Genomic DNA, 27,143 nt, shown 5'->3' with positions numbered 1-27,143 from the left:
CTCCTCGCGGGCCCCTCCCCCTGGAGGCCTTTGTTCCTTTATTTCTTTTTCCCCGTCTTCCTACCTTGATAGATGCGCGAACTCTTCTCACTGTTGCATTCCAGGTGGTCTCTCTTTAAATCTCAGGCCGAATTCATAGATTTTCAGGATAATTTGAAGGTTTTCTAGGTAGTTTGGTGGAGACAGGTGATTTGGGGACCCTACTCTTCCGCCATCTTGCTCCCGATTCCAGGAGTACACATTTTGGAGTAAAATCATTTTCAAGTTTGTTTCGTTTCCTCTGTCTCCCATTAGCTGTGTAACCTTAGCCAAGTTACTCAGCTTCTTTGGTCTTCCATTTTCTATGGATCAGACTAATTACCCTTATAATTTTCTGCTCAAGCAAGTTTCCCTGCTGAAACATGATACCCAGAAGGTCAGGATTACGTCTGTGTGCTCACTCCATATCCCCTGAGCCTAGCACAGCACATGGCATGATACATGATAGGGTTTCAATAAATAGTTATGAATTGATTGACTGGACAGGTATGAGGATTAAATAAGATAATATGCATAAAGTGACCATTGAGGTACCTGGCACATAGCAAATGTCATAGCCCTGTAAATATCAGAGCCCTTTCTTTCCTGCTAATGCTGTTCTCAGTTGTACTCCGCAGGATAGAAAATGCAGTTTGTCTATATAAAGTGAATATTTAAGACTTGGTTTTCAAACGGTGGTCCCCAAACCAGCAGCATCAGCATCACTCGGGAAATTGTCAGAGATGTACATTAACTGGCTCCAGTGCTAGACCCACTGAATCAGAACCTGGCAGAGGCCAGAAGACATTTACTTGTGTTGTAACAAGTTTTGTAGGAGATTTTGATTCGTCCTAAGCGTGAGAACCACAGCTTTGAGACATGCATTGTATCTCTCTGAAAAGAGTATTTTATGCTAGTAGCACTTTGGACTTTGATATCTGAGAGCACCCAATATGTCTATTGCTGGCTGCCTAGAATCCTTTTTGAACAACGGTAGATGATACATAAAGTCAAATACAATAAATATCTGTTGCTGGGCCTTGCAGGGCAGGCAGTGTGACTGATTTTGCATCCTGGCTGTGTATCTGGGGGCCAGTGCTAAACACAATTTGCATCTGAAAGAAAGCTGGAACCAGCAGAGACAGATGAAGTTTTATCTTAGAGAAACCCCAGCACAACCCTTGAGTCATTTTTGTAGCTAGGCATAAAATTTGTGAGTGGAAACAGAAGAGGGAGAGAAGAAAGGTAAATGGTTGTGTAGTAGCTGCGGAAAGCATATATTTTATTACTGATTTCTATCAGACCTTCATAAACACACTCCTAGTTCTCACAACTCCCTTGCAATATAGCAAACCACTGCCATTAGGGTAATTACTCATAAGCTCTAAACTTTGAGGGGTGCCACCAGCCAATACTAGTTACAATTTGAGTAATTTCCATGTGCTTACAACCTGATGGGCACTTGGGAATACTACAGACGTGTGCTGTATCCTTCGAGGCTCGCAGCTATCCTAGGGCATAGGCACTATCATTACTCATTTTACATCTATGGAAATTGAACTTCAAGAGATGAAGCAGAGCTGGGATTCAAATTCAAGAATGCCTGACTAAAAATTTACGCTTTTCACTAAAAATTCTACCAACCTATATACACAGTACAAAGTATAGCCTTGTAAATATAATGGAGCACATTTTAGATAGGGACTATGATTCAGTGAATGAAGTAAAAATCACACAATGTCAAAATAATCCTCAAAAAAATCCCATCAACTGTTCATCAAGTATATTATATTACATGTACAATATCTACAGTAATATATACCTGTACAACTTCAAACATTAATTTAGATTATACGATATAGAACCATCAAAGTACAGTAAGAGTATTTTTAATAAATGAGAGAGGGTGTAGAGTTGATTTTGAGTAAGTTCAATATACACTGTAGCCCCCCACAAACTTGGCCCTCATACAGGATACATGTTTAAGGGAATGGGCATGCATACAGGGTGACAGAGAGTTATCTATGTACCAGAAGGTTCTGGGCACTCTGGAGTTACCACAAGACATACACTATACAGCGGTTACCCAGAAAAGCTTGTAATACACCAGGCAGTAGGCATGACCACACATGGTGATACTACACAGCAGGAGCCAGAGCCCAGCCAGGCCACAAGGGCATGTGAAAAAGAGGATCGGAGCCTTCGTGAGAGAGGCAGCTATAGAAGGATGGATAAGAAACAAAGATCATTCGACACATGGATTTGAGCAAAGCACCTTAGCTTTGGAACTGGGGCGGGGGCACCCTAGACTTGAGTCCTCCCCTGTTGTGAGTGCTTTGGGCTTGACCCAATTATTTCTCAAATGGGACTAATAATATCTAACCCACAGGATATTTTTATATTTAGTATTTTTAGTAATTATATGTGTTTATGTTTATACAGTGCAATAATTTTATTCTTTTATGCAATATAAATGTGTATTATCTGAAATAAATTAAAATCACTTTTGAGAAAGTACTGTATCTTCCTTTAAATCTTCTCAGGGAAGAATGGAGAGGAGGAGTGGAAGACTAGGAAAAGGTAACACTTAGTGCACACCTATGATGCAGGTCCTTCGCTACCTTGTATGGTGTACATTTTTATAAACAAGGAAATAAGGTTCAGAGAGATTTAGTAATTTTCCCAAAGCCAAACAGCAACGGAGTGGCAAAACCAGAATGCGAACAGTCTTTTTACCTTCAAAGCTGAAGCCCGTGTCCTGACAAAATTCGGCAAATATTTGTCTTGACCAAATTGCATTGCAACCTAGTGATTTCTTGGTACACTCGGAAATAAGTGTGAGGAAGAAGGAAATGACATTGTTCATGCAGTCAACCAAAGCTTTTTGAGCAATGGCTATGTGCCTGGCCCCATTTGGGGCTTGGCAGTGAACAAGACAGAGAGAGTCCTGCTCCCGTGAAGCACAAAAAGGGGAGAAAAGATAGGTGTAGCATGAGCCAGGACAAAGAGTGCAGAAACCTCTGTCTTGCCCTCAATCAACCAGCAAACAGATTGTGAGAGTGATTTCACCATGCTGGGCCTCAGTTTCTTCATCTGAAAAATGGGAAAGCGGTGTACCTAATTTTATAGGATTGTACAGCTCTCACCCTCTCTGACTCCATAAGAAGCATTTATTTTCCATAAGCCTTAATGAATGTTATTAGCCCATCCTGCCCCCCTGCACCAAAGCAACTATTTGTGCCCAGCCCTGATGTCACATCAACAAGATCTCACATATAAACCTCCCTGACTTCTCTCCATTTTGTCACTGGAATTTTTGTCTCTTAGTTACAAGTTGAGACAACTGTACAAAATATAACAAAGACATCAAATCAAGTACCCTGTGCCCCTAGGGTCTCCAAATAACTTAAAAGCTTGTCTGTCACTTTAAAGACAATGATAAAACATTTCTTTTCACCATTCTACTACTACCCTTATTATTTTTCTTTTTTTTATTTTTTAAAGATTGTATTTATTTATTCATGAGAGACACAGAGAGAGGCAGAGGCACAGGCAGAGGGAGAAGCAGGCTCCATGCAGGGAGCCCAATGTGGGACTCGATCCCTGGACTCTGGGATCACGCCCCAAGCCAAAGTCAGACACTCAACTGCTGAGCCACCCAGGCAACCCTATTTTTCATTTTTATATATTGAATACATATTTCAATATTTTAAAAACAGAACTCTTATTTAGATTGATCCCAACCCACCACTTAGTGATGAGTTCCTTGTTGTTGTTATTGTTATACTTCTATCATGTTTCCTTTAAAACTCATTTTCCTGTTTAAATGGATTATGTCAATTACATAGACATTTATCTTATGATATAAATGAAGCGAAAATACCCAGGGGGGTGGTACAAGCTGACTGGATGTAAGAACCTCTCTCAACACTGCTGAACATACACACAAACCTAAGAGCACACTGAGTGAGATTTCCGCCAACCCCCATATTTCTATTCCTCAGAATCACCCTCCCCAGACCAGGTTCCTTGATATCCAGGGAGAAGCAAACATACCTGAGTATAAAGGACTTGAGGGACCACTCTCCAAGTTCTCTGAGACAAAGCAAATGATTCCCTTAACTCTTTTTTTAAAGGATTTTATTTATTTATTCATGAGAGACACAGAGAGAGGCAGAGACATGGGCAGAGGGAGAAGCAAGCACCCTGTGGGGACCCTGATATGGGATTCAATCCCAGGACCCGAGGATCACGACTGAGCCAAAGGCAGACGCTCAACCACTGAGCCACCAGGTGCCCCTGATTCCCTTATCTCTTAATCCACATATTTTGTTCATCTCTCTCCTTACACTTACCCTCCATGGGTTTTAATGTCTGTTCTCACGTCCCTGCCTACCCCTCAAGCCCACCACTTCAAGATAGAAGCATCATGTTTATCCCCAGTGCCTACCACAGGTTTTGGCATAAAGGCTGTGATTAAGGGGAATCCCTGGGTGGCTCAGCGGTTTCGCGCCTGCCTTCAGTCCAGGCATGATCCTGGAGTCCCGGGATCGAGTCCCACATCGGGCTCCCTGCATGGAGCCTGCTTCTGTCTCTGTGTCTATCATGAATAAATAAAATCTTTTTTTTAAAAAAAAAAAAAGGCTGTGATTAATTATTATTCAACAGATGAATAAATGAGACCCTTCTGCTGAGGGGGAGAGAGTGTGGGAGATGGAGACAGGAGACAGAACCTCCGATGGAAAAGAAAGAATGGAGTTTTGGGGGAACTTTTAAGAGAAGGGACACAGGAACTAGCATTTGCCTGCCCACTGAAATACTGGACCCTATCAACACTCTACATTCACAGCCACCGCCAGCCCCTTTTCCAGATGCTAACACTAATGCAGGTGAAGTAATTTACTCTGTCAGCAGCTTGAAAACTCCAAGCCCCAAGTTCAAGTTGGGTATTTCTGAATCCAGAGTTCTTCCACTGGGAAGAGGCTCCAGTGTCAGGAAGCAGAGGGCAGGCAGTCAGACTCACAGCCAGTCATGCTGAATCCTAAGAGCAGGCAGGCTGTCCAGCTACTGGGCAACCCACACAGGCCCTGGAAGCACCCCGGTGGCCTTCTGAAGGCAAAATCTTTAGTCTTCTCCCTGTAGTGAGACAATTTGGACTGGAGAGTCAGAGGCGCCGGGAAAACCAATACTTCATACCTGAGCACATCTTTGGGGTTCAGTGAAACCCCATCCCTGAGCCTAGAAGTCAGGTTCATGGTCCCAGGTGGGCTCTGCTGGTGCTCCGGCGCCCTCTAGCGACCGTCCACTTGAATCCCGACTCTCTCCAGCCCTTCCCCCTTGCCTCAACAGCTAGTAGAGGCGGTCCTCACCCTGGACTCCTGCGACCTTAATTTGTTCCTCCTCTCCCTCAAAGTGCAATGAATTGTCCTGCAGAGATGCGAAATCTCTTGGATCGGGAAGGTCTTTTAGTCACTACACCCTAAACCTGAGAAGGTTTCTGGGCTTCACCTGAAATACTTTATTTTCCCCCTGATGTATCCAAAGAGAAGAAATGTGTCTGGTTTTTTTTAAGTAATAAGAAATACAGAGTTAGAAATATTATGTTTCGAGCCAAAGATGGAAAAACGACATTTTAGAGTTTGTTCTTTTTGAATAGACCTCCAATTTAGAACAGAATAAAAGATTCCCCTGTGAGTTCCTGGAAGCGTAAATACTCATAAGATCTCTTTGCTTACTTTATTGATTCAATTATGACATTTAAAATAGCAAACTAAGACTGTGCATGAACAACTCTTCACAAAACATGCACATTCCGAAATGGCTGCAGACAATGATTTTGTACAAATTTAATCACATCTATTGGGTAAATATTGCATTGGCTCCGAGAGAGCAAAGTAGTAAGTCCCAACCCTACTCCTCCAAACATTCCAATGGAGGTGGAAGTCCCCCCACCCCACTATCAGGAAGATTATCAGTGCACATGACCCCAGAGACTGGCACCATCACAGTAATTATCTCCAGGGAATTTGAGTCTCTATAAAGAGAGGAGAGGGTTGTTGAGTGAGTCTCCTCATCTTGAGCAAGTCGCCTTTCAGAGGTTCAGTTTCCACATCTGTCAAATTAAACAGCTAGCGTCAAACAGATTATTGCTAAACTCTCTTCCAGTTCTGAGAGGCATAGATTCAAAGTGATAAAGTTGTTGCTCACAGTTTAGAAATGAGCCCACCACAGGCCAGCTCTAACTTGGCTCCTCCCCCAGCCCCCAGGAGTGAACTAAAATCATAGGACTGGAATAAACCTTCCCAAATAAGGCATCCTTACCACTTTCTTCCACTTTTCAAAACTTGCCTTCAATATTTACCGATGTAAAAGCCAGTGGTTGTCAAGAGGCTTTCCAAAGAATACAAGAGCCAAAGAAAGGACTTTCCAGGCTTTGCCAACTTAGAAAAAACATACACTATATATCATATATATATATAGTAATTCATAGACTAAACAGAAAGCTCCCACATAAATGAGATTCCTATGCAGAAAAGACAGAAAGTAGACGTAGGCACTATGATGTTTTTATTATGCAGTCACGAGCGTTAGGAGACATCCACTAATCGAATTTAGTGCTGAGGCCTTCTATGTATTGTCTACTCCCAATATCACACAGAAGACAGCACATCATGTCTGATCCATTTATTGAGCTTGATTTTGGACTTACCACCAACCTCCACATAAAACACCTTATCCAAAGAATGGATTCCAGCCCACTTATTTTCATAACATGCTTCCCTCAAAAGAAAAGCCATTAAAGAATTCTTAGGACATCCTAAAAAAATTAGAGTCTTGTAATCTGTTATCATCTACACTCAATCAGGAGAAAGGCAGAATCAAATGCAACTCTATTATTATAGACTGGAAGGTTAATTCTAATGCACTGTAGGATGGTCTTGAACCATGTGACATTTTTACTTTAAATGCATTTTAAATTTTCTGTTTGATATTTTGTGACTCTGGTGTACCGGCTACCGTTGCCAGGGCAATATGACTTTGGGTGACTGTATAGATCCAAAGGGGTTTTTGTTTTGTTTTAAAATATTAACAAGGCAAAAATGGAAAGATCAAAGATAGAGAACAAATCCAGTCTTTTTTCTTCTTCAAAATGAATGAAATACAGATCTCCTGGCCATATCTCTGATTAAAAAATACAAAGACTCATGAAGTGACTTTTCCAATTAGTGTGGAGCCTTTTTCCCAACCTATCAGGTTGATGCTATCAAAGTACTCTTCTCATCCTTTGTTCTGGATTCAGATCCCCCTGAAAGTGTAATGACACACACTGACTGTTCACCTCCAACACATTTGCCTCTAAATGGAAAAATCCTTTATGTGAATAAAGGTGGTCATAATGATCCAGAGTGTTATATTTCAGGATACAGAAAAAGGCTTGGTGCAAACCATATGAAAACATTCAGTTGGGTTCCAAAAGACTCAAACACAGATGAAAATAAAGATTCCACTATTAACCCACTTTTTCCTCTTTTTTTTTTTATACTCACTTTATCATAAGGTTTTCAGTCATGGTGGACTCAAATCATCTGATGATAGGAAGAATCAAAGCATCTGTTTTTTGTTTGTTTGTTTTTTAATACTACCTAAAACTTCTTTGGAAACAGATAATGCCTCTTTTCCTACTAACTGGAATGAGGTATGTTTTAATCAGAAATCCACATGCAGGTCAAGAAACACTTTAATACAGGATACCTTTTAATTAAAACCTCTAAAAGCAGGATCCCCCTTAAAAAATCAATGATTCAAGCAAAATGCCATGTTGCTATCAGAGACCTAGAGATAAACAGGAAGTCTTTTAAGTACAATTAAAAAACAATGCACAAACCTCAGAACTACGGTTTTTAAAGAAATACTTAGGAGTTCTAGTAAAGTGGTTGTCTCATGCTGGGAAATTCACTGGTCCCCATCTGTGCCTGTTTCCAATAAATTATACTAGGAGTGTGTCCAGAAGGATAAAAACGAAGCTGACCACTCACAGGAAAGATCTAAGTTTGATGGTCATGAGAATTTTCACACAGTAACAAAGGATTCAGATCTTTGGTTCCATTGTAGGCAAGCTCTTCTCACCCAACCATTCAAAACTGCCCAGGATTCAACATCCACTCCTGCTGTAGACTGATACTTCCTTTTATATAATGCTCAAGGGAAATCACCTAGTTTTGATGTGATTGGAGTTTGATCTTGTGAAGCTGTCAGAATCTTCCCATCAGAGATAAATGAGGAGATTCTGGCCCCCATTAGTATGCACATTAACTCAGGTGTCCTATCTGTGTTTGCCAACCCTCCTATTTTGATCCACTTCCCTACATGTGAGTACCTTTGACCTACTCTGAGCTCAGACCCCCTGATCTGCTAGAGCAACTCCATCAGTCTTTCTTTAAAAATAGGCCAATAAGATGAATTTAACCTAGAAATAGCTTAGTAAGGGAAATGAAAACATCAGAAGTTATCTAATCACAGCAACAGCCATCCTGAGCTCTATCTGCTGAGTAATAAAAAGAAGTGGAACCTTCCTAAACTTGACGAGTATCATATAAGTAAAATTCTTGTTTGCCTCTGGCTCTTGGGGAAATGTACTAATGCAGTTTAACCAGCGTATACTAACTACAAAACACTGTCATAGATTCAGAATACCTGCGCTCCGGGAAAGTTTTATTTTTTTCCTGGGGGGAGACGTAGTCTTGACATAAAGCCAAAAAAATTTTTTTTTAAAGCTTACAAGCATCTTTGAGAATAGGGATTGTTAAGAGGTGCAGTCGAAGGAAGGAATGGGAAGAAAAGAATATTTCATTTGAAGTTAAGATGGTTTTTCCCTAAGACAACTAGGCTTTAGTCTCAGTTAAAGAACACTTTAAATACCTTGAACGGCTCAAAAATGCTGTTTAAGAAAATGAAAACCACGTGAGCCAAGAACCATTAGAGCAGTGCTTTTAAAATCCTTGGCAAAGCTACAATAGGAAAGGAGAGAATAGGGGCTAGTTTTGCATAGTTTTGAACACAGGTGCAAAGGAACGGAGGCATCTCCTCCCCAAAGGCACTGAAATCCTATAGCATCAGAGGGTTAATGTGTGTGTATGCTGGACGGGGGTGCAGGGGGGAGAGTCTCTCCAGATATTTCTCTTACAAAGTTTCCCAGGATACTCACCCCTCCCTATCTCACCCACCCCCCGCTACTCTGCTCACCTTTCCTCCCTCCACCTCCGGAACCCCCAGGGCACGGATTTCCTAAGCTAGTGCACCCGGGGATCACCACTGCAGTCTGTGATATTTCCTGGAGCCTCCCAAGTTTGGGGACTGGAAGCCGGAGTCTCGCAAGGACGCGGGTTGGGGGTGCGGTCGGATCTGGAGGGCAGGGTGGGAACCGGCGCCTTAAAGCCCACCCACTTCCTTCATAGGGGAAAGGGGAGTGAATCTCCCTAAGAGTATTTCTGCCAATTCCCCAAGGGTCATCAACACTCAGTAGACTTGGCGTGGGCCACCTCCGAATTGTCTCCCTGGATTTCGCCCTAACAATCCACGGGCTCCTGTGATAACACAAGGGGTCCCGATCTCTTTAGTCCTGAAGTCCTTCCTGTCCCACCCGGGGCCCCAATTCCCCTCCTGGCTACTTTAACAGAAGAAGGAGCGCTGAGGGACTTGGCTGCATCAAGGGACTTGCAAGCCTGCTGATGAGTTTTAAGCCCGAGAGCCCCCCCCTCCCCACACACACACACAATCACATATCAGTGGGACCCATTGCAAGGGGGGTGAGGGAGGAGGTGGAGAGGCTAAATCCAACAGCACCTGGGTCAAGCCACCGGCCCCCGCTGCAATTTCCCATAGCTTCCTGACGGTCAGGGGGGGAGCCGCAACTTCAGCCAGGACTGTTCCCCTCCCCGATTTCTAAAGCAGCAATGCGCTCCCGCGTCCCCCACTTGCGGGACCGGCTCCCCGGCGGGTGCGCGACGGGCCCCTCCGCAGGCTCGCGCCCCACCCCGCGCCCCACCCCGCGCACCCGCCCCAGCCCAGGCGCGTCGGGCGGACAGAAGACGAGATGCATGGGAGGAAAGTTCCCCTGGATTAAAGGCTGGGCCCGTAAGCTGCTTCTTAGAACCACAACAGCAGTGATAAACAAGCAAATCTGAGCGAAGCCCAGCGCGTCTCAAAAGTTGGTCTTGCTACGCAGCAGCCCCAAAGGACTTTGCCATCGTGGCGCCCCAAGAACACGGGAATGCAGAGTTGCATCCTCGACTTACCTGGAGGTGCCAGCCGCGAAGAGCGGGCAGAGAGCTGAGCCCGGGACGAGGTCTGTCCCCCGCGCCCCCAACCCTAGGATGCAGAATCCGGCTTTGGAGCGGAGGCGGCTGGCGGGGTAGTTGGGGGCGGCGGGGGCGGGGCGGGGGGTTCGGAGCCCTCCCCCCTTCGTCCTCTCAGGCCAGTTTAGCAACAGCGGCCGCAAGGGATGCTGAGCGGAGAGTTTGGTCTCTCCGGAAACCCAGACTCCATCCTCGGAGGTGGGGGGCTGGGGAGGGGGTGAAAATGTTGGATGGAGGCGGAGGCTGAGCTCTCAGCGAACTCCGGGAGTAAGTGGAAGGTGCGCGGAGGGAGCGGGAGGAGGCGGGAGGGAGGAAAGGGGGAAGGGACGGGCCCGCGAGGGTGGCGGGGAGACGGCAGCTTCTCGGGGAGATTGCCACCTTCTGACGAAACCCATGCGCCCGGCAAGCGGCGAGATCCTGGGGGGAACCTCGGCGCGAGCGCCCCCTGGGGGGTTGCGGCGGCGGCGAGCGGGGCCCGGGGGAGCGCGAGTCCGGCCCCGCCCAGCGCCGGCCCGGGGCGGGGGGCGGGGGGGCTGCTGCCCGCTGGGCTCCGGGGGGCCCCACCTGAGGTCTCTCCAGTGCTTGCACCTCGTCTGCACTTCAGAATAAAGCAACAATACCTGGGAGGGGGGGTGGGAGCGGTCCTTGTTTTTGTGCACGTTCAAGGAAACTTCTTGGATGGATGATGCTCAACAGCCACCAGGGATGAAGACAAAGTGCCCACCTCTGTATCTTCAGGGGCTCACAGAAGTGCCTGGCATATGGTAGGAGCCGGCTCTGTGTGTGTGTGTGTGTGTGTGTGTGTGTGTGTGTGTTTAGTAAATAAATGCATGAATAATTGAATGAAGGGGGCTTCTCTTCATCACACGTCTTCCTGAATACATCCAGCTCACAAATAAGTAGGAGATAAAGAAATACTTAGAGAGCACTATGTTTAAAAATAGATATAAACATGCTGTCTTATGTAAGGGGTAACCACTGCCACATGGCATGAAGCACTTTGAGGAAGCAAGTGTGGCATTCCGCTTCTGAAACTTATTCGAAGTCGAATTCAGATCAATGAGCGATGGAAGGACATACTGGGCATTGTGTCTGATTGTTTGCACAACAGCAGATAAACCAGACAGCTAAATAAATAAATAAATAAATAAACAAACAAACAAACAAACCAGACAACTATCCTGTTGCATATTGTAGCATCCTGTCACACCATCTCTCTCAGGTGTCATCAGAATCACATACTGGACCCCAGAATCCTTAAGGGTCAGAAAAAAAGGCTGTCTCTGACATGGAGGATGTTATAACATGCACGGGAATACAGGGAGATAGGCAGCTCTTTCTCCCCATCCTCTTAACAAGACCACGCTTCATGTGAAGAGGTTATCAGCCAAGAACTGTTCATCAACCTCGGAGTTCTCGATTGCAAAGGGCAGAGACAGAGAAATAATACAATAAGGAGCAGGTGCCCCTACAGAGGCAATTAGGAAGATCTTTGAGATTCAGGGGAAGAGCCCTCAGAAAGAAAAATAATAATAATATAGGATTTTTCCCTCAGCTCACCTCTCAAGACCTTCTGAAGTAGGATAGCACTAACCATTGACCCTAGGATCTTAGCGAGCTTGCCTGTACACTGAAGCTCCTCGGGTTCACTTTGGTTTGAAAAACTTGGGTCACGTGGCTCAACAGAAGCCAATCCATGTGCCCTGGGATACGGGATCACACTGTAGCACCAGGCCCGCCACAGTGTCTGGAAGATTCAGTGTGCCCCTTAGCACGCCTGGAGCCAGAGTGGAGTCACCAACTCATCCGCACGTCAACTCAGTGAAGCGCAGGCCTGGCTCTCCAACGTAGTCTCAGATCTTCCTACCAGGAGTGAGGGGACAGATGCTGAGTAAAATCAGCCTGTGTTTACTAAACATGAAAATATTTAGTCAGAAAATATTTCTTTCAGGTTTGAGTAATAGCCTCGGTAATGAAGTTTGAGCTGCACCGAACTTACAAAGATGAAGGGGGAGAAAAGAAAGTGATTATGCATTTCTTTGCATGTTGACTTTTGTTCCCTGGAATTTAAGTCCCACGGAGTGAAGATCTGTTTTGTCATCTTATCTGTGACTATGACCCGATGCCTGGTTCGACATCTGTCACTTAGCAGGCGGTCAATAAACATTCGTTAAATTTCTTTAAAATACCTTAGAGATCATTAACACAAACCTCTTATTTTATAGGTGAGAGAAGAGGAATTAAGATGTGCTGAGCATGCACTATTTCCAGGCAATGTGTTAGGCACTCTAGTGACCATCCCATCTAATTTTCTCCACAATCTACCCGGGGAGACTTTATGATGTCTACAACAAACCCGGGGTTTGGGTGGTCAGGAAGGCCAGACTAGGGCACACAACTAGTTAATGAGAGAACAGGTAGTGTTAATGGAAGCAGGCTCTGAAGGGACAATTAAGAATGGCTGAACACGCGAAACATGGTGCAGAAGAGAGTCAGAACTCCTAGGGAAGAATCCAGCACGATCATCTTTGGCCCCGTGTTAAAAGCATAGACACATAAACTAAATGCAACACCACAACTTATGACAAATATGGTTTCCTCTGCCAGCAGGCTTCAGCTCCCTAATTAGAAACAAACAGTCGCCTGCAAGCCAGTGTGCAGAACACACGTGCAGCTTTTTTCCAGAAACTTGGTTGTTTTTTTTTTTTTTTTTTTTTTTTTTTCAAGGCATGACATGGAAGGTAAATTCAAAGAGACTCTTCTCAGGGCACATAAAGCAGAATTTACTCCCACCTCTCGTATGAAATCAACAGCTCATCTCTATAAGTGAAGACATATAACCAGCTAATGAACTATGGTTGCAATTACTGCCCCCACACCAAGTTTGCTCACCAGCCGGAGTCCCTTCAAAAATTGTGACATCAACATCCCCTTATTTGTATCACTCACCTTCTTCCAACTCTCCTTCTCATGGATTCTGAGCTGCTGGGTTCCACAGCCATAATCAAAATTATCTAATTCTGAGCCACAGAGTCACGGTTGCCACACTGGTGTCCCCAAGCCACGAAGGAGGCTCCAGCTCTGAGTAGATTCACTCGCCGGGTCTCTGTTTGATAACATAAGGGGAGACATCCGCTCACTGTCCTATGCCAATATGAAAGGCACCCCACCCATCAGTGTGACAAGGGAAATGCTGGAATGGAGCCAGGGAACAAAAGGGAAGAAATGTGGATTCTTCCCAATGCCATTGATACCATTTTTTAAGGTAGCAGATGATGAAGGGGAAAAACAGGCAGAGAGTCAATGCCCTGCATTAAAAACCCCGGATCCTTCCCTGAATGAGTCAGGGTGAGCATTTTGTTTTGAAATTGAATTTCTGTTTTCTTTTTTTCTTTCAAGCTGTAGGATGGTTACATACTCAACGAGTCAAAGGGATGGCTGTAAATAACAGGATTTAGTTTTGAGGCTTTGGATCCAATAAAAATCTTGCATTTCCCCCCAGGGTTATGTATAGCTCAAAAAAAAAAAGTGTTCTTTTTTTTTTTTCTTTTTCGTGTGATTTTGAGAATTGACTGATAGCTCTTCTGTGTTTCTGTATATGCCTGAAACAGGTTGTATTACTGGAAAGCAGAAAGGAAAGCTCTAAGAAAGCCCTTCTATGATGCAAAAAGTCAAGAGAGAAGTGATACACATGTTCCAAACTGACACAGGGATCAGATCTTCTGCTGTCTGGTCCTCTTCTCTATGGCACCCTGTGTGACCTCTGGTGCCTCACCCATCAGGAACAAGCTAATGCTATGAAGGGGTGCCTTATACTTTGGTCTACCAATAGGTGGCATCAAAATCCCTCTAGCTTTTCTTTATTACATTAAAAAAAAAGAGAGAGAGAGAGAAGCAGAGAGCATTTTCTGAGATTTTGCATTTTACCATGGGTGATGTTTTAAAAGACACTAGATCAGCTATTATTTCAGAGCAGACTATCCCATTTATCTCTTAATTAGGCCTCTCAGCCCCCTAAGCCTCAGTCTCCTCATTATGAAAAGAAGGTATTTGAAGTGAACTCTAGCTCTGGGGTTCTGCTTTTTAGCTACATAATGTCTGCCCAGGCACACCACTCCTCATGTTTGTGATAAACCCTTTAAGACTCCATTCCTTTGGGTTTAAGGAACGTTAGTACGAATCTCTCACTCTGTTGCAGAGACTGCTTTTTGCCTAGCCTGTAATCATTTTTGTTTGTTTTTCCTTATGAAGAAAAGCACAATTTCATGGGAGGTGGCAATGTGCTTAGCCCCAAACCCACATTACTCAGCCTTTCTTGCAGATAGGATAGTCATGTGACAAAGGTCCAGCCCTGCACTAATATGGTAGGCACTAGACTCATGTAACTAAATTTAAATTTATTGAAATCCACTTAAAGAAGACTAAAAATTCATCTCCTCAGTCATACTAGCAACATTTTAAAAAAATTTTTATTTTTGGCTTGAACAACAAGAAACTTATTTTCTCATAATTTTACAGGATGAGTGACTCAAATCGAGGTCCAGTGGGGGTCAATTTCTTTCTTTTTTTTTCATTTAAGTATACTTAACACAATGTTACATTAGTTTCAGGTGTACCACCTAGCAATTCAACATATCTATATGTTATGCTATGCCCATCACAAGCATAACTACCACCTGTCACTATATGCTATTACAATATCATGGACTATGTTCCCTATGCTGTGCCTTTTATTCCCATGACCTATTCACTCAATAATTAGAAGCCTGTATCTCCCTCTCCCCTTCACCCATTTTGCCTATCCCCTACTCCCCTTTCCTCTGGCAATCATCAGTTTATTCTGTGTATTTATAGGTCTGATTCTACTTATTTGTTTTGTTTTTTAGATTCACATGAGTGAAATCGTATGATACCAGTTTTTCTCAGTATGACTTATTTCATTTAGCATAATGCCACCTAGGTCCATCCATTGGAAGATCTCATCCTTTTTTATGGCTGTGTAATATCTCTCTGTGTGGGACACCTTCCTTATCCATTCATTTATTGATGGATGCATAGGTTGTTTCCATATCCTGGCTATTGTAAACAATGCTGCAATGAATACAAGGATACATATATTTTTTCAAATTAGTGTTTTTGTTTTGTTTAGGTAAATACCCAGTAGTGGAATCGCTGGATCATATAGTATTTCTATTTTTTATTTTTTGAGGAAACTATATGCTGTTTTCCACAGTGGCTGCATCAACTTCAATTTCTCCCAATAGCACAGGAGGGTCTCTTTTTCTCCACATTCTTGCCAACACTCATTATCTCTTGTCTTTTTCATTTTAGCCATTCTGGGATGTGTAAGGTGATATCTTATTGTAGTTTTGATTTACATTTCCCTGATGATTAGTGATGTTGAGCATCTTTTCATGTGTCTGTTGGCCATCTGTCTGTCTTTGGAAAAATGTCTATTTATGTTCCTTGCCCACTCTCAGTCAGTTTGGGTTTTCTGGTATTAAGTTGTTCAAGTTCTTGGTATATTTTGAATATTAACCCCTTATTGGACATATCATTTGTAAATATCTTCTCCTATTCAGTAGGTTTCCTTTTTTTTTTCTTTTGTAAAGATTTTTTGAGAGAGAGAGAAAGGAGAGAGAGAAAGCCCATGTGCATGTGAGCAGGAGGGAGAGAGAGAATCTTAAGCAGGCTGCATGCCCAGTGCAGAGCCTGATGTGGGACTTAGTCTCACAGCTCTGAGATCATGACCCTGAGATCATGAACTGAGCCAAAATCAAGAGTCAGACACTTAACCAACTGAGTCACCCAGGGACCCCTTGTTGGTTGCCTTTTTGTTTTGTTGATGGTTTCTTTCACTGTCACACTAGCCATATTTTAAATGCTAATAGTCACAAATGTCTAACCATCTCAGGTCAGACACAGAACATTTCCATCATCGCAGAAAGGTTTGCTGTGCAGCACTAGTTGAGATGGCAGTGGAAGTTATAGGACAGTTTCTATGACAGTCTTATGAGGGAAGAACATACTGATTCGGTTGATATGTATCTTTATTTTCTTACCTGCTTGCCCCTCCCTCCTTTCTGCCTGAAGGTAAAGGTGGGTCAGCCATCACCTGACTATGAAGCAGCAGGATTTGCCAAGGCAGCCTAGGCCGAAAGATAAAAGGAACCTAGGTCTTTGGTGACATGAAGGCAACCATGTTATCACCAAATTTATTATGAGAAAAATGAACCTACCAACTGATGCGAGCCACTGTTTCCAGCTTTTTAAAACAGCTGAGTAGTATTTTTAACTGATAAATCCTCAGAAAGTTACCTGGACAGTTTTCTATTAATGACTTTGGATAAACAATTTTCTTTCCAGTTTCCTTTACTTTGGAGAGAGTAGAGGACAAGATCTTGGCTAAAAGAAACAAAACAATGTCTGTACCCACAACAAGATAATTACGAATCATTCATTTCAATATGCCAAATGGGCCAAAAGGGAGGAAATGGGACATTCATTAATGGTACCCAAAATAATTATCCCATATTTTATAGTTTTCCTGGAGAAGAGGTAGATGTCTACAGAAAAAAGAGAATAATATGTGAGCCTGTTCTGTGTGCCAGAAACTTGGCTGAATGATTTAACAACATTATCATATTTAAGTCTCATGGCAACCTAACAAGGTGAGTATCACATCTTTTTTGTTTTGTTTGTGTTAGCAAACTGAGGCCAAGAGAGATTGAGGGTTGTGGGTACAGACATTTTGACCTTGTCAAAATCTACATAGCTAGTTAGTTATAGAGAGGAGTTTCAAATCCAGGTCTAGTTGGCTCTTGCCACAACTGCATAATGGAATTCTCCTTGTGAGTAAGGATCATCAGATTCTGATCCATATGTGCTTATTTCAAGGCTCTTATTCCAGTCTCTCTATCACTTTTTTCACAGTTTTGATTTTTTTCCTACCACTGCAAAAACTAAGGATATTTATCTTCACAAGCTATAGAAATTGACCAGACAGGTTAGAGCAAAAGGCTTTCCAAACAAGCAAACGACACAATGGCTCCAAGTGAAGAGCAGGCACAGCCTGATCAAGGAACCTGAAATAACTAAGTGATCCACTATATCTGGGGCAAAAAGGAAGAGAAAGGAGCAAGGGCTGAAGCAAACGCAATACTATCAACAGTATTGGTTAGATGGTTAGACATTTGTTTGTTGTTTGTTGTCAATCTTAAACAAAACAAGGAAAGATTGAGAAACTAACATAGACAGGAGGATATTAAACATAATAATAAATGTAATGTGATGCCCTCAATTGGATCCTAGCACAGAAAGAGGACATTAATGGGAAAACTGGTGAAATCCAAATGAAGTCTAGAGTTTACTTAATAGTAATATACCAGTGCTGGTTTGTGACAAATGTTCCATGGTAATAAAATGTGTTAACACTAGAAGAAAATGGGTGAGAAGATATGGAAATTCTCTCTACTATCTTTATAACTTTTCTGTAAATCTAAAATTATCCCAAATTAAAGACTTATTTTAAACACACACGCACACACACACACACACACACACAACTTTCTCACTTGTTTCCTAAGGATAAAGTTATACACAGCTTTTTACCTCAACTAGTATAATTTTCAGGTTTTTGATGTTACCAGAATGATAATTTAATTTAATCCATCATTTTGGCCTATTTTGTAAGTAAAAACCTTACTTTATCTGCTTGTCATCTTTAGGTCAAATATCTTCTTGGCAAATTCCACAGGAAGACTCTCCCCATTTAACTCCTGGCAGAACTCAGAATATTGATGAGAAATGCCAGAGGACTAGGACCCAGCCGACTTTTCCCTGGCTTGGCTGGTTCTCAACTGGCAAAAGAAGTGACAACCCTACTCCCCATCTCAAAACAAACAAACAAACAAACAAACAAACAAAAAGAAAAATACAAAAAACCTTCTGGGAAACAAAGACAGAAAGTCAGAGCATGCCATTTTTACATAGTCATTTTTCTGATTGCAACTCCACTTTCTGCATTTTTCCAGCAGCGCAGCCTTTAAAGTGAATCACCGGTGATCAAAGGCAAACCAAAATAACACATTGTTCCTCTAGAGAAGAGAAGGTGAAGTCCTATCATTCTGAGGGTATTCTTGGGGGAAAAAGAAAGAAGAGCAAGAGAGAGACCACACTGCCTACTTTTTCTAAAAGCAAGGCCTATAATTTTGCTCTTTTGAAAATCTTTTTTAAAAACCCTTGCTGGTTGGGAAAGGCACAAATAATGCTGAGGCATATATTAAAAAGTTTATCTGTTCTGTTTCTGTCACCTCCTCCTGTAGCAGCATGCTGTGGGTGATCTACATCGTGTCTGATCTTGCTGTTGTATTTGTAGGAAGGGAGACATTAACAGGTGTTGAGCATATGTGCACCAGACACTACACTAGCCCTTACAGTATGTTCTCATAGATTTCTCCCACCTGTGCAGGGTAACAGTGTGGGAGATTCCAAAAAATTATCATTGTTCTTCCCCTCCCTCCCTACATCTACAACCCTTGCAATGTGCCTCTGCAGCAATTCCCAACAAGTAGGGAAGTATGTTTCTCTACCCTCTTGAATCATAAGGCTGGCCTTGTAACTTGCTTTGGCCAAGAGAAAGCAGCAGAAGTGAAACTGAGCCAAATCTGAGCCTAGACTTTTAAGAGGTCTGGCACATTCCACCCCACCTCCATGAGAACAAGCATAGGCTATCTTGTTGGAGGATGAGTGAGAGATGGGCCAATGATGACCCACTGCAGCTGAAGCCCAGGCATGTGAGGCAGCCTAGGCAAGATCAGCAGAGCAGCTCCTAGCCAACCCTCAATTGGCCATAAACACGTGAATGAGCCATGACCAAAACAGCTGAGCCTGGGGAGAATTGTGAGCTAATAAATGCTTGTTATTTTAAGCCACCGAGTTTTGGAGGTGGTTTGTGATACATCAATAGTAAACTGATACATGAATAGTCATTTCTTTTTAAGATACAAGAAAATGGAGGCGTGAAGAAATGGAAAGATTAATTTTCCCAATACTGCAGAGCCGGTAAGTAGGGATAGTCAGAATTCAGTCCAAGGATTAAATGAATCTAAGGTCTCCACTCCTACTACAACACCAGCCCATAGAATGGAAACAAGAAGAAAAACAAACACAACCCAATGTCGTAGCTATGTAAATGTGATAAAACTAAAGTGGTTTTCTCAGCTCTCTTCTACATAATGTGCAATGTGTGTAGATACGTATACATTTGTAAAGAATTACCTATTCAATGGAGAGAATGAGCTAGGTAGCGAAATCTATTTTTTAACTTTAGCAACAATCTAAATCAAATGCATTCATCTTGGTGTTAATCTGTAAATTGCAGCGCAGCGACAGTTTGTAGGTGACAAGCTGACTTGTTTCTCTCCTTTCAGGAACTCCAGGGATAACCACTCAGCACTCCTTTTCTCCCTCCCTATGTGGCTCTGTCCTGCTCTTCCCTCCCTCCTTGTGTGTCTCTTTCCAAACCGTTTCCCTTTTACTCCTTGTGCTCACTCTCCAACTTCATCTGTCAAACCTGTACAATAGTACTTTAATTTATTCTAATAGTCCCATTTCCTAACTCCTGCATTTTTGATAACTTCCTCCACTGATCTTAAATCTGTCACCCTGCTAGTTCATTACTTCCAGATGTCTTCCTTTGGGTCAACAAGAGGGTGAATTAGATCATGTCATTCCTCTGTTTCATACCTTCTTATTGCTCCCAGGATAGTCTCAACTCCTTAACATGGCCTCTAGGTCCTCTGCATGATCCACTCCTTTCTACTTTTCTTGCTTGGGTTCACACTACCAATCTCTCCAGCTCTCTGTATCTGTGCTTTAACAAGATTGAATTTCTTTCAGGTCCTTGGACTCCTACTTCTGAGTCTTTCTACATGCTGTTTCTTTCGCGTGCTGGGAATTCCCTCAATGTGCATGTGCATGAGTGCATACATATACATGCTTTATTTTTAAAGTCTTACAAGAAATTTCCCTCCTGCTGAGAAGTCTGCCCTAAATCTCCTAAACAAGATAATATGGTCTTATTATGTGCCCACAAGTAGCCCGTACTTACCGTTACCACTCCATACTGTACTTGGTGGTTTAATTATCCATGTCCCCATCTATCTCATTGGCCATTGTATACCAGAGGCTAGAATGGAGCTTGGTGCCTAATAGACTCTCAATAAATATTTATTGAATGAACGAATCATATGTTGGTTTTCTTCCTTAGGTATGCTTTACTCTCAAAGGAATTTTCATAATTTTTTATGTTCCATATACAAGAGAGCCATATTGGAATATTTTTGGTAGTAAGCAAATGAAAAATGAACATAAGTTAGCTTAAACAATCAAAAATTGATTGGCTTGTATATCTGGAAGACTCGAGAGGCAATACAATAATCAGGTGGTTTTATTCCATAACTCTGGCTGTTTTAGTCTTCTCAACCCCAGATCCTAAGATGTTACAACTGCTCAGATCCCACATTCATAGGTCCAGAGGATGAGAGAAAATGCTTTTGCCCAGAAATCCCATGCAAAAGTTAGAAGGTTTGCTCTGTTTTGATCACTTAGGCTGTATGGGCAGCAAAGAGCCAATGTTGGGGCCAGGAAAATGCAATATGCTGATGACTTAAGCTTCCCATTCCCTAAATAAGTGGATTGGGTGGGGAAATAGTGACCAATTAAATGAAAATTGGGGTATCATTAAGAAGAGAGTCACAGGGAGCACCTGGGCGGCTCAGTCGATTAAACATCTACCTTAGGCTCAGGTCTTGATCTCTGGGTCCCAGGATGAAGCCCCACATCAGGCTCTCTGCTCAGTGGCAAGTCTGCTTGTACCTCTGTCTCTGTAATCTCACTCACTCTCTCTTTCTCCCAACTAAACAAATAAAATTTAAAAAAAAATAGAGAGTCACAGGTGCTGGCTGTAGCTAATAATGACCCTGGATTTGTCACAACACAGTTTTCCATGGATTAATTCATAATAATTTATAGGATATATGCTCTGTATATGGTCTGCTTTGGATATGCAATCTTCACAGATTATACAGATTCTGACAAGCCTCTTCTCAACATCATTCTGTGATGAAACAGGCCTCATAACAGAGCTGCTTTAACAAAACTGGTAGAAACTTTCCAGCCTCTTGATGAATAATCAAAGTTATAATTTTAAATGCAGAGACTTCATCAACTATTTCTAAGAGTAGTTCTAATTCTCACTGCTGGTTGCTCCTTGTCTCAGGCACGGCTTCTCTCTCTTTGGTCTTATTTTCCATCTCTGTATTTCTCCCACTGGAAGCCTCTGTATTTCACCTCCTCTGCTTCTGTGTAAAAACATCTAACATTCTGCTCTTTAGGGACATAAAGAGTAGCTTTCATATTAGGCCCAAACTAAAAATACATCTCTGCCTTGAGCAGAAACAGGATTCTTTCTTTATGGACCACAAAACATTCTTTCTGTCTCTAGCGTGATAGAGATTTTACGATTTAACCCCTTGACTACCAATATTAGCCAGTTGTACAAGTAAAATAAGCACAAATAGGATAAAGAAAGATATCAGGTCATTTAAGGGAGCAGTTCTGGGGATGTCTAGGTGGCTCAGTGGTTGAGCGTCTGCCTTCAGCTCAGAGTGTGATCCCAGAGTCTGGGGATCGAGTCCTGCATCGGGCTCCCCAAAGGGATCCTGCTTCTCCTTAATGGCCTAGGAGACTCTCATGAATAAATAAACAAAACCTTTTTTAAAGGGGGGAGGGGTTCTGGCCATCAAATTTATATTAAAATAATTCTACACATCATAATATCTATGTTTTTTAAGATATCAATACAACTGGACTTCAAGATCCATCTTTGATATTTTCCCATCCATAAAAAACAAAGACCAGGAACACACAGATACTACATTCCACAGCCTCTTATCAGAGTTGCCACAGATAGCAAGTCAATTTATTTGTGATTCATTTCTTTTTCCTGAATGCTTCCTTCAGAAAATATAAAGCAAGTACTGACCAGTTATTTATTCGTTCATTCAGTGAGTATTTACTGAGCACCTGCTATGTGCCAGGTATTCTGCTAGTCACTGGCAATAAAAGGAATAAATAGGTTGATATTTTCATGTGGTGATAGTCACGCAACAGATAAATCTAATAAAGCACGGTGAGCTTATGACAGAAAATGTGCAGGTGCTGTGGCAACACAAAACTGGGGGAGTTTAAACAGCTCTGGGAAAATGGAAAGTATTACCTCTTTAAGAGGTAATACTTTGGCTCAGAATAAAGAGTCAGTATGAGATGCCCAAGAAAATGGGAGTGAGGGAAGGGGAAGAGGCAGAGAAAGGATTGTGTGCAGAAGAAAAAGGCAGGAGGAAAGCAGAGGTGGAGCTGGAGATGGGAAAGGGAGACTGACTGTTTCTGTGACATACGGTTCTAGGAAAATTATGAGGGGGCAAGGGGCTGAAAGGAGGCAGATCATGGAAGATATTATAATATCATTAAAGAGTAGGATTTACGGAGTCACTGAAAAAATTTTGAAAGGGGACTGGCATGACTTTATTTCCATTTTAGAAAGCTCCTTCTAGCAGCTGGATGGAGAACTGACTAAAGGTGAGCAAGACAGGAAGCAGAAAGACTATTTAAGATAGTGGCACTGATCTGGTGGAAAGTTGATGGTGGCCTAAACCCAAGTGGTGACAGTGAGGAGGGAAGAGCTAGATAATTCCAGAAATAAGATAAAAGTTCATATGACTTGGGTTCATTTAGCATGGATCCAAATTACCTAAATAGTTCAAATTTAGCATCAATTTATATGTGTTTTACTTAGCTGCTATTGGTATTCTGCCTCCCCATCTCTTGCCAAGCCCCCTCTGCCCAAATCTGAGGTCACCTGTAGACAGCTGCCATACAACACAACACAGATGGCTGCCAGCATTTGAGTCTGGGGCCATTCTCTGGGCACTGGCAAGGGGCAGGCCAGAAAACAAGCAAGTCAATGTCCCCAACAGTAACCTTAAACCAAAGAGGGAAGGAAACTGGTAGTCAAGTATCCCAACTTGCTCATCCTTTCATGGGATGACTCTAAGGCATGTTCTGTAAAGTCTCTCGAGAAGTCTTCATTAAGATGGAGCCTCAGTTGCCTGCAGGAGTAACCAGTCATGAATGATCTTTATTGGCTTTCTGACCTTGCATGTCTACTGCCTCTCCACTCAATATTGCTTCCTGGAATAACTTCCCAAATACACCACCTGCACCAAAATTCTTGTCTTGGGGTTAGCTTTTGGGGAAACCCAAATTATGCATTATATAGCTCAAAGAAAATTTTTTAAAGTTCATCATTCTCTTTTTTAAACTTTCAGTCTACTCCTCTCACTAAGCAGAGGCAAATCATAGCCAGATCCCAACAACCCCACTTCTCCAGAGGGCAGAGGAGTACTATGTTCTTGCCCTCCTTGCCAGGTCCTCTGTCTTTTCAGTTCTCTGCTGAGATTCCCTTTTCCTCCTTGATAACTGGGGACAAGCAGAGGAGATTATGCCTACCACAAATCATCTAAAAATCAAATACCTCGGCCTTTTTAATCTATATTTTATTAATATATATTAATTCTTGCTGGGGCCTTGTCAAGGGCCCTCCCTGGAGAACAATTAATCTAGTGTATAATCATTTTTATGACTTCCTGGATTTTACACAAATTGAATTTTAAAGGAAAGCATAACTCATTTGGTAGGGATAGAACAGAAAGCAAATTCTTTGCCACCTGCCCACCACTTCATCTTACCTTACAGGAGATCATGATATAAGGTGAGAAAAGTAAGTGTATGCTAGTTTCACAGACTCATTTCCTCACTAAGCAAAGAGGTCTCTACCCAACTAGCTCAGATCAGAGGGTCATGTCTGCAGATCAGGAAGGAGGATGAGGGAAGGGAAGAGAGAAATGAGAAGAAGCAGGAACTACCATTTCCCAAGACCTAAGCAATGTCAAGTGGTAGATCAATTCCTTGAATATGCCCCCCTCATTGACTTCTCCCCATTAATCTATACAACAAGGGATATGCTGCCATTCATAGATAAGGAATCTAAAGCTTCAGGTGGTTTAAAGAATGTGACCAATATCACATATGTGTGATGTTAGAGACTGAATTTAAATGAGGCCTGTTTGACTCCAAAGCTCATTCTTTTTTTAAAAATTTTTATTTATTTATTATTTGAAAGAAAGAGTGTGTGTGTGAGAGAGAGAGCACAAGCAAGAGGAGGGGTAGATGGAGAGGGAAAAGCAGACTCCCCAATAAGCAGGGAACCTGATGAGGGACTCAATTGCAGGACCCTGGGATCATGATCTGAGCTGAAGGCAGATGCTTAACTGGCTGGGCCACCCAGGCACCCTCCAAAGTTCATTCTTTTTCCACTTCACCTTTTGATTACAAGCCATGTTTACTCTTTCATGTGAATACTTTCCAAAAGCAGGGAAAGCTTTTCCTGGTGGAACTTTCAGTAAGAGCATTTCTTAGCATCTGGGCAATCTCATAAGGGACTATATCAAGAACACTAGTATGAACTCCCCTTACTTTCTCCACCCCAAATTTATCAACATATCAGAAAACTATTATCAATGCTACGAACATCCAGCCAGGAACACTTCTAAATTTAGTAAAAAAACAAAAAACAAAAAACAAAAAACTTAACTCTAACAAGATAAATGCTCTGGCAGGTAAAGACAAGAGGTCATAGATTCTCCTTCCCCTAAATAGACAACAATAACAACAACTACACATTATTTAAAAAGTGAAAAGAACCAGCACAATCAATATTAAGATATGAACTTATAAAAATGGCAGCTTAGTCAGGGGAGTAAGCTGCAGGAAATTCTGGTGCAGCTTACTTAGCAGGATCAGTGCTGGGTAAAGAAAATTAATCAACAAATCTGAGAATAATCACAAACAGCCCTCAAGTCAGCAGTTTGGGAAAGGTTATAAAAACTCTTTTAAGCCGTGTTCCTATCACCACAAGAACTCCAAGAGATGAGAGAAATTCCTAGTACTCCCTCTGAGCATCTTCCAACTGAGAGAAATAAGAAGGAGGAAGGCAAAATGTTAGGACTACCTAGATTTGCCTCCAATAATAATAGGGACTTGCCAGGACAAGCCAAAATGTGTACTCTTGGGGTGTGTGTGCGAGTATGGGGATAGGGCACACAGGGAACTGCAGATGAAGACACAGGTCTCCACTTGGAGCTATGAATAAGGAGTCAAATCTCTAGATGCTGGGTTTGTTTTTATTTTCTTGTGGCAGGAATAGAAATAGGCCCTGGGAAATGAGAGGTAAGTGGAAACAGAATATGAAATAACCAGAATGGCCTCTCTGATGTAAGTACAGTCCATAATGACTTAGAGGGAAGAGCCAAAGAAAGATGCTATCCTTGTCCTCTCTCCCTTCCGAAAGAATAGAAAACAACCCCAACCAGGTGCAATGAGTCCTGAGAGGGGACATTTGACAAAGCTTCAGAAGAAAGAGAAGTCCCAGGTCCTCAAAACCTGGGACTCAAATCACACACAACCCAAGCCAACCTCTCTCCCAGTGGTCCAGGCTATTTCCCTAAACAAGCAGAACTCAAAATGTTCCAATCAAAGGACATAGGGTGACAGAATGTATTAAAAAAAAAAAAATAGGACCCACCTGTATGCTGCTTCCAATAGATTCATTTTAGACCTAAGACACTTGCATATTGAAAGTGAGGGGAAAAAAAAAAAAAAAAAAAAGAAAGTGAGGGGATGGAGAAACAACTATCATGCAAATGGATGTCAAAGAAAGCTGAAGTAGCAATACTTATATCAGACAAAATAGACTTTAAAACAAAGACCAAAAAAATGAATAAATAAAACAAAGACCATAACAAGGGACAAAGGACACTATATAATAATAAAGAGGACAATCCAACAAGAAGATATAACAATTTTAATATTCTTGCTATATGCACCTAACACAAGAGCACCCAAAATACAGAAAATACTTAATAATAAACATAAAGGAACTAATCAATAGTAACACAATAATAGTAAGGAACTTTAACACAGCACTTACATCAATGTACAGACCATCTAAACAGAAAATCAACAAGGGAACAATGGCTTTAAATGACACACTGGAACAGTGGATTTAATAGATATATTCTGAATATTCTATCCTAAAACAGTGGAATACACATTCTTCTCAAATGCACAAAGAATATTCTCCAGAATATATCACATATTTATGCACAAAACAAGCCTCAACCAATTCAAGAATATCAGCCATATTATGCATCTTCTCAGACCACAATGTTATAAAACTAGAAGTCAACCATAAGAAAAAAAATCTGGAAAGGCCACAAATACATGGAGATTAAATAGGATGCTATTAAACAATGAGGAGGTAAACCAGGAAATAAAAGAAGAAATTAAAAGTACACAGAAACAGGGATCCCTGGGTGGCGCAGCGGTTTAGCGCCTGCCTTTGGCCCAGGGCGTGATCCTGGAGACCCGGGATCGAATCCCACATCAGGCTCCCGGTGCACGGAGCCTGCTTCTTCCTCTGCCTGTGTCTCTGCCTGTCTCTCTCACTGTGTGCCTATCATAAATAAATAAAAAAAATTAAAAAAAAATAAAAAAAAACTTAAAAAAAAAATAAAAGTACACAGAAACAAACAAAATGAAAACACAACAGTCCAAAATCTCTGAGATGCAGCAAAAGCAGTTCTAAAAGGG

At 42.0% G+C, this 27,143-nt stretch overlaps 1 protein-coding gene across 2 annotated transcripts in view; it reads right to left on the bottom strand.

The window, feature by feature from the left end:
- CPNE4 (copine 4) overlaps positions 1-13,470 on the bottom strand; it is a 462,790-nt gene extending 449,320 nt beyond the window's left edge. The window contains exon 1 of one of the 2 annotated variants that reach the window (XM_077865181.1): positions 13,323-13,470. In XM_077865181.1, the coding sequence (XP_077721307.1) occupies positions 13,323-13,375 (53 nt within the window). In that variant the 5' untranslated portion in view covers positions 13,376-13,470. Of the gene's footprint in view, positions 1-10,313; positions 10,781-13,322 lie in introns of those variants that run through there. The other variant, XM_077865182.1, reaches the window with a different exon arrangement.
- Between the last annotated feature and the right edge of the window lie 13,673 nt (positions 13,471-27,143).

The sequence above is a fragment of the Canis aureus genome, chromosome 22, assembly GCF_053574225.1.
Source record: "Canis aureus isolate CA01 chromosome 22, VMU_Caureus_v.1.0, whole genome shotgun sequence".
Taxonomy (NCBI): Eukaryota; Metazoa; Chordata; class Mammalia; order Carnivora; family Canidae; genus Canis; species Canis aureus.
This window is presented reverse-complemented; position numbering and strand designations above follow the sequence as displayed.